At 40.8% G+C, this 8,319-nt stretch overlaps 1 protein-coding gene across 2 annotated transcripts in view; it reads left to right on the top strand.

Annotated features, from left to right (window-relative positions):
* MAP3K19 (mitogen-activated protein kinase kinase kinase 19) overlaps window positions 1–5,253 on the top strand; it is a 58,917-nt gene extending 53,664 nt beyond the window's left edge. The window contains exons 13-14 of one of the 2 annotated variants that reach the window (XR_011428184.1): window positions 33–730; window positions 4,826–5,248. Coding sequence is in view for 1 of the 2 variants with exons in the window: in XM_001489415.6 (XP_001489465.4) it covers window positions 33–730; window positions 4,826–4,892 (765 nt within the window). In the remaining variant the exon portion in view is untranslated. Of the gene's footprint in view, window positions 1–32; window positions 731–4,825 lie in introns of both variants that reach the window. The other variant, XM_001489415.6, reaches the window with a different exon arrangement.
* Window positions 5,254–8,319: the final 3,066 nt, after the last annotated feature.

The following is an 8,319-nucleotide window of genomic DNA, read 5'->3' as shown; positions in this document are numbered from 1 at the left end:
CGTTAAATAATAAGGTATTGGTTCGCTTCTAGGTATATTGTGGTCTAACTAGCCAAGGACAGCTAATAGCTGTAAAACAGGTGGCTTTGGATACCTCTGAAAAATTGGCTACTGAAAAAGAATACCAGAAACTGCAGGAAGAAGTAGATTTGCTCAAAGCACTGAAACATGTCAACATTGTGGCCTATTTGGGGACATGCTTGGAAGAGAACATTGTAAGCATTTTCATGGAGTTCGTTCCGGGTGGCTCAATCTCTAGTATTATAAACCGTTTTGGACCATTGCCTGAGATGGTGTTCTGTAAATATACAAAACAAATTCTACAAGGTGTTGCTTATCTCCATGAGAACTGTGTGGTACATCGAGATATCAAAGGAAATAATGTTATGCTCATGCCAACTGGAATAATCAAGCTGATCGACTTTGGCTGTGCCAAGCGTTTGGCCTGGGCTGGCTTAAATGGCACCCATAGTGACATGCTTAAGTCCATGCATGGGACTCCATATTGGATGGCCCCAGAAGTCATCAATGAGTCTGGCTATGGAAGGAAGTCAGACATCTGGAGCATTGGCTGCACTGTGTTTGAGATGGCCACAGGGAAGCCTCCGCTGGCTTCCATGGACAGGATGGCAGCCATGTTTTACATTGGAGCACACAGAGGGCTGATGCCTCCTTTACCAGAACACTTCTCAGAAAATGCAGCAGACTTCGTGCGCGTATGCCTAACCAGGTAAGAAACTGAAAGCAGGAGTCCCCAGAGATTTTAAGCAGCTGACAATTCCCCTGTAATTTACGGCCCATTAAAAGCTCTGCTCAGGCTATGAAATGAAGTAGGGAGTGATTTTGTGCGAAAAGGAATCATGATTAGCCATCTTGAGGATTGTGTTCCTTGTTATATCCGGGTCTAGGAGGTGACGCTTTAAGTAGAGAGTGCCTCAATTAAATGTCTTATCAGGTCCTGACGCTACTTCCCCAAATCAATGGGGGGCAAAATGGCTAAAGATCTACTCACACAGTGAAAAGACATCAGCTGTGCTTAGGTTTCCCTTTCCTAAGCTGCCTTCCCTCTCAGGGAACAAAAGTGTTCTCATTTCTTTCCTAAAACCTGCCCTCAGGAAAATATGTGAAAATATGTGAAAAATTCATTCATATTGAGGGATTGATATGAATTGATTGATTGATGACTGACAGAATTAACATATTGGTTCTCCCAGAAATACTTGTATTTAAAGTGAGCAGAAACATTTTGAGCCAAAGGAACAAATCTCTAATTGGAGCATTTCAAGCATCAAGTTGAGGATTTGGAGAAGCAGAAAAGCCCCCAAAAGTTGTCTGTTTTCCCTTGTCCTGATGTCCCCTACTATCTATGGAATAAAATTCTGGGTAGAATGTTAGAGCTATCAGGGACCTTAGAGATTACCCACTTGTGTGGTTTTCAAACTTTTTTAGCTAGGCACTCCCCACTTATATAAAATCTTAATTCAAACAATAAAATGTAAAAGCAGAGAGATGGTTGTGGCTAAAGTGTGTGTTTGTATGTGCATGTATTGGGGGGAGCTGAGAGTAAGGTAGGGTGCTGGAGCCCACCCATTTGGCCTCCAGGATGATGCAGAACAGCCTAAAATCTACCACCTAGTGAGGCTCAACATTTGGTTGCATGTACAGGATGAGGAAGGCCTGACAACCTAACACTATTTCTTCCCTTTCATGGAAGTATGTTCTTATTCCTAGATGAAAAATTCTAGTGCCTCAGCTTTCAGCAAGCAAATAGGGCAACCTCCCACTCCCAGGGGGTTCATTTAGTTTTAATGAATCTCGGAACCCACAGGTCTCTCTTTCTGCCGATGAATGTGCCTCGCTTTCAGACCCTTTGCCTCCCTCCCCCAGCATGTGTGTATCAGCCTGTCCTGGTTAATTTCAGGGGAAGACGTGGGCCAGGGTAGGAACACATACTCCAGGGGTGCAGTTCTGGGCATCCCGAGATACAGAGACACTGTAGGTGTTCCAGCATGGATTTTGTGGACAGAGACCCAGGCACAGAGCTGCCCTTCCTCCCCCTAAAAAACCCCAAACACATAAAAGGTGTTAGGAATATCACATGGACCAGTACTAGTTTTGGAGATTGGTCTTAGCTCTTAACACTCTTGTAGTTGCTTTGTTATAAACTGAACAATTATCTATCACTGATCCACAGAAACACAGAAACTACTTGCTATTCTTTCAAGTTGTCATTACTCATACTCACATGTACACACACACACACAAAGGTTTAAAAAGAAAGGGTGGAATCTTTTTTATGGCTCTCCTTTTGAACCACTGCTTAATAAACTAAGCAATACACAACTCACATCATTGATAATCAATTAATAGGGTTGTTGTGAAAGTTAAGTGAAACGGTGTATGTAAATTGCTTAGCAGAGTTTGGGGCACATAATTAGGGCTCTATAGTTGATAACCATTAGGGAGAATACTAATAATACACCTTACCTAGTTAGTGTCATCTACAAGCATATAATAACCTCCTGAAATTCTATGGCAAAGACTCTAAAGACTCTAGAATCTCACCTGACGTCTATGACAATACTCCTTGGAGGTGTGGATAGTCAGAAATGAAGGGGTGTAATGCACTCTTGAAGATTCAGAAGTAGAGGTGATGAGGTGTAGACCAGGAACAAAGACTGAATAGAACAGAGACGGATTTGGGAGAGAAGTAAGAAGTAAAGGGTATTCCTATGGGCAGGCTGGAAGTTCTGGGAAGTCAGGCCAAGGAGTTTAGCTTTGCTGCAGTAGACAGTGAAGAGCAGGGGACTGCAAAGGACTTAGGGTAGAGAACGCCATGAAGAAAAAGGTCTTTGGGAAGGCAGGTCACACGGCAGCGTACTGACAGACCTTGACTGGAGGCTGCTTGAGACCAGAAGATCACGCGGGAATCCAGAGCTTGGACTTTGATGGTGGTGGCAACAGTGGGACTGTAAAAAGGATTCCAGAACATTTCAGAGGAAGGTGAATCAAGACTTGGTGATGGAGGATGACAGGATTCATGGTTTTGAGTCTGGATAAGGGAAGAAATTATAATTGAAAGTCATGAAAGAAGGACGGGGAGGAAGTTGAAGAGGGTTCCCTTCACCTAAGGAAACATTTGAAGCTATGAAATTGGAGCTCTGGAAAGCAATTAAGATTGGAGGTTGGTAGCTGTGGTCGTGAATCATAAGGTTGGTAGCTATAGTTGTGAAAAAATTAGAAGGCTGAGGAAAATGTTTTTGAAAATTCTCATGGGAGAAGATAACAGAATATGCACAGCATCAAGTCTAGCACATACCTGGAAGAAAGGAAGAGAAGGAGGTCAGGAGAGAGGCGGGGGTGAGGGGGGGGGGGGCGGAAGAGAGATGCCCTAAGGGGGAAGAAGAATTAAGAGAACAGTTTCCCCTAAGTCTAAGCAGAAATTATTTCAGGACGGAGATGCTACAGAGATAAGGAGGATAAGCTCCTTAAATTTGGTAACCAGAAGGTCATGGTTAATTTTAAGAGGGCAATTTCTATACAGAGAGGAGTAGGCTGAATGGTTAAGGATTCAGGATAATGAATGTTGTAAAAAAAAAGACACTGGGTTTGGCCCCGTTAGAGAAATTTGGCAGAAATAGAATAAACAGGATGGCAGCTAGAAAGGGTAGGCAGGTTATGGAAGGGATTTTTGGAGAGGAGATTTCTGCATATTGTGAAATCAAGGAGAACCTCCTGGGGGAAAGGTTTTGATTTCAAAATGATTTCCGATCACTTTCTTTACTATTTTATTTTTATTTCCATTTTCACCTGGGCTATTTTTCATGGTCATTTGCTTCCAAAATTACCCAAAGATAGCCAATTTAAGCAAAAGAACGCCTTTGGAATAGGTCATTGCTGATAACCATTGACTGGTTTATTAGTTCATTGACAAAGGCTTTTCAATTTCTTGAGGAAAAAAACCTAAGCCACAATTGTACTAATTGAGCAACTCTCTCTCTTTACTTTATGTTCACCCAAGAGTCCTCCAAATGGGATTATTTCAATTAATCACCAGAGCACATTTAAATGCCTACTTATTAAAGGCTTTTTAATTCTGGATTCCAATGTCTCTAAATTTTAAAAGTAAATTTAATACTAATTAAAAGTGCATTAAATGCACATTTAAAAGTGTGAATTTTACTTGTATATAAATTATAACCCAAACTGAATGAAAGTATAATGGAAAAGTAGGGCCTAGCTTTTTTTTTTTCAAATTTTGGCCACCCAAGTTTGAAGTCAATTGGTTTTAATTTTTTTTTTCCTTTTTCTCCCCAAAGCCCCCCGGCACACAGTTGTGTATTCTTCGCTGTGGATTCCTCTAGTTGTGGCATGTGGGACGCTGCCTCAGCGTGGTCTGATGAGCAGTGCCATGTCCGCGCCCAGGATTCGAACCAATGAAACACTGGGCCGCCTGCAGCGGAGCGAGCGAACTTAACCACTCGGCCACGGGGCCAGCCCCAGTAGGGCCTAGCTTTTACTCATAATAGTTACTACTTTTTTTTAAAATAATTACTACATGCCAGACACTGTTTAAAAGCTGTACACACATTACTTAAATTTCCCAGTGAGTTAGGTATTATTGTTATCCCCATTTTACTGATGAGGAAAGAGTCTGAGCATTTGCCTAAGATCACACAGCTAAAAACTGGAGTCTGGACTCAACCCAAGTCTGTTTGACTGGGAGAGGTTGAACTTCCATCTTTAAAGTTGGCATTGAGTCAGGCAGACCTAGTTGGCAGGTACACTGTTGGGTGTTGCTTCTAATGTGTTTTTCCCTTCTTAGGGACCAGCATGAGCGACCTTCTGCTGTCCAGCTCCTGAAGCACTCCTTCTTGAAGAGAAGTCACTGAACATACATGAAGACGTCCTTCCCAGTTCCATTATACTCAGTTATTGCTTCACTGTGGGAATGATAGTGAAGGGACCTTTGTTTTCCTACTGGAGAGCCAATCTAACTCAATTTAACCAGATCCTGCAGTGTCACTAACTGAAAAGTTTGTTACATGTTAGTCTCCTCAAGCTTCTGTCACAATTTACCCATGTATGAGAAAATTTTCTCAATAACAACAAAAAGACCTATTCCAGTGTTTACAGTTTTGTCTATCCAGGAACTACAATCTCTATTGCCTTACACGATATTTCCTGTTATTTTTGGCCTGTCAATTTTAATGTTATCAGTTTGAAATAAAGTATAAAAATAAGAAAAGTGTATTTTCCTGCTTCGTGGGTAAAGATCTTATTTAATTCTTGCAAAGGAGACTAGAGGAAGGTGAGAAGTTGAGTAGAAAGATGCTAGATTGTTTTCTTTGGTGGCAATCTTAACCTTGCAGATGAGAGCTTTACGGTTAACAGGAAGAACTAAGGGCCTTAGTATTTCATTGATCAGAGGGTCTCTGATCTCCTTGAGTCTCCACCTACGAGAAGCTGGACTAAGTGGCCCCATAAAGCTCAGACTGATTTAAGGTCTTCACTTACTTGCAGAATGAATTAGGTCATTACCACATCTAGAACTAGCTAAACCTAAGCCAACCAGTAGGATAAAAGCTAGATCTAAGGGGAGAATGGTTGAGCATATAAACTTTTTCAGGGCACTTGGCTAACTTCGCTTGAATGAAGGACATCCCCGCAGAGGTCACTCTTCACCTTCATTTCCAGAACATTGGAAAACCTCACAAAAACGAACATGGACAAGTTCTCAGTATTATTACAAGCCCTTGTTTTGTTGGTGGACTAGGCGTTTTGATAAGGTTTCTAATGCTGTCGATTCCACTTGTCTACTAAATTTCATTGACACCTATTGTTTAAGTTACATTTACAGATTGTTTTTACTGGTTGCTATCATTTCAAGATGGCACAACTGCAAACTCACTGTAGGTGTATTCTAACACGAGTTGTCAGGCTTTGTCAAAATTAAGCTGCTGCTTCAAGTTTTTGAGAAATAAATGCAAAATGCAGTCCAAGTGAGTTAAAACAGATTTTACTTTGGCCAACATGTTTAAATGGGTCTTTGTGGGTATACCTTCCTTCTTTCTCTCCAATTTGTACAGTTCTTTTGTCATATATGATGGGAATTTAAGGGAAATGTTCCTTATTTTACTTGTATATCAACATAACCTGAAACATCATCTTGTTAAAGGGCTTTTTTTTTGTTTTTTTTTAAAAATTTTAGTAGGGATCTTCAGCATTCTTTAAAACCTGAATCGTTATATCTGATTTTGGAGCAATTAATTATTTACATTCAAGCCTATTAAACTCTATGGGAAAAGGGCAGAGTAAGATGCTTATACTCTGTATACAAACCGCAGTAACGGACACACGAAGTTGGTGTTAACAAACCTACTCCTCTTCTATTGACAAGAATACTGGACACACCTTTGGAATATGAGGTTCTCAATAGGCAAGGCTTTGTCCTAAAAGCTTTCAGTTGTTTCTGTCATTCATTGTGTTTAACACACGACAGATCGGAAGTATGCTCTTCTCATTGCCCAGATGTTTGTCCCCTTTCTAACTTCCTTAGGAGGAATAGGGCTGAAAGGAGAGTGGGAGTGCAAACAGGCAGGGGCTGGGCGGGCTAGAGTTCACTGAGCTCTTAACAGAGAAAGGCACATCCTTTAATTCTGGCTGGTCTGGGTTGGTAGCAGTATCCCCACTTTATTAGTGGACAACAGAGTTCAGAGCTAAGTAACTTTCTCAAGGCCATCCAACAGGCAGGTGGGGGCTGGGATTGCTGCCACATATGTCTGACTTTAGAGAGCCCTTTCCCTACTGCCTCCCAGATTTGTGGTTTATGAATGACATCAGTTACATCGCTAAGTTTTACTAAAATGAAACTCCACTGAGATGCTGATAAACAAATTCACCAGTCCAGTTAGTGATTCTGACTAGTTTAATGGTGTGAAAAGCTTTTCATTTTTCACTTACCAGCAACACTGCCTTCCTTTCTATGACCACCTCCTTTTTCAAGATGCACAATGCCCCAAGTTTTCAATCACTTTCAAAAGTGCATTTCATTATGTACTGAATCTTCCTGTATGCTCTGGGCCCCAAACTCAACCAAAAAAAAAAAAAGTTTAACTCTTCAAGTAAAATTCTAAAAGCAGTTCAAACTCTACAGCATCTTCCTAACTTTAACCCACTTTAGCCCTTACACTGTGGACATTCTCAGTAGCTGAATTAGGAAAGTTGCCATAGTGGAAAAGAGCAAACTGTGGTATGGGATCGGGGAGTGCGCACTATTACCATTTACTCGCTTTACCCACTGCCTCCTGCAGGATCACTACAGTAGTCCTAGGCCTTCTACAGTGTAACGAGTAGCTCCAAGATAAAAATCCACTTAATCTGCTCAATGAGCGGTCAAAAGCCTCCATCACCTACCAGGCCATCTTTATTCCTCATACTTGCTGGACTTGCAAGTATTAATTCTTTTTAAAGTAGCTATGTAATGTAGAAAATTGCATTTAACAAAGCTTTCTGGGTGATTCTGTCAACAGTGAAGTACCTGGTGTAGGCGGTCTGTACCTTCACTGGTAATCAACAAAGTTAACAAGAAAGTGTGTGTGGCACTGTGCTGTTAAAAGTTGCAGCAGCACAGTCCCCGAGGAAAGGCTATACACTTTGTCCTATTGCCATGACTTCTCAAACCTGCAGTTGCTCCTCTGGACTGAGACTAAAGAAAACTTCTCAGGTGTATGCCTGGATGTTTGTAAGGTCTCAGTAAGCCTCTTAATTTCATGGCAATATGATAAAACCCCTCATCAGCGAGGCCCTACATTGCTTTGGGAGGTGGCGCTGCAGGGAGGGAACAGGCAGGTCACATACTAGAGCTAAAATAAAAATGTACAATTTTTTTCATTATATTGACAACAGAAGAAAAAAGGAGGGAAGAAATGAGGAAGTAGGATGAATTATTAAATGGAATTACTAACTTTGGTTAAGTGGAATTACTTTGTAACATTTCTACATAAAACAGGTAATTTATAATATGCTAATAAAATAAGCTCTCACTGGTATTATCAACATCAAATCTTTTAATGTGATTTCAAAACATTTATCTTACATTGAGGCTTAAAATGCATTTTAGAGGAAGTAACTTTTCTATCCTAGTTCTATCTTATTAAAGCCATTGCATGGCTTCCATTTTCTTTCAAGTGGAAGGTGCAGGAAAATCAGAAGGGATGGGGGGTTGGAGAGCAGCCATATTAAAGCAGTTTGTGATTAAATATTTTTTATGGATCATTCCTCTTCCAGATAACTGTAATTACTCTTTGCTTTTTGTGG

The sequence above is a fragment of the Equus caballus genome, chromosome 18 (genome assembly GCF_041296265.1).
Source record: "Equus caballus isolate H_3958 breed thoroughbred chromosome 18, TB-T2T, whole genome shotgun sequence".
In the NCBI taxonomy this organism is placed as follows: Eukaryota; Metazoa; Chordata; class Mammalia; order Perissodactyla; family Equidae; genus Equus; species Equus caballus.
This window is presented reverse-complemented; position numbering and strand designations above follow the sequence as displayed.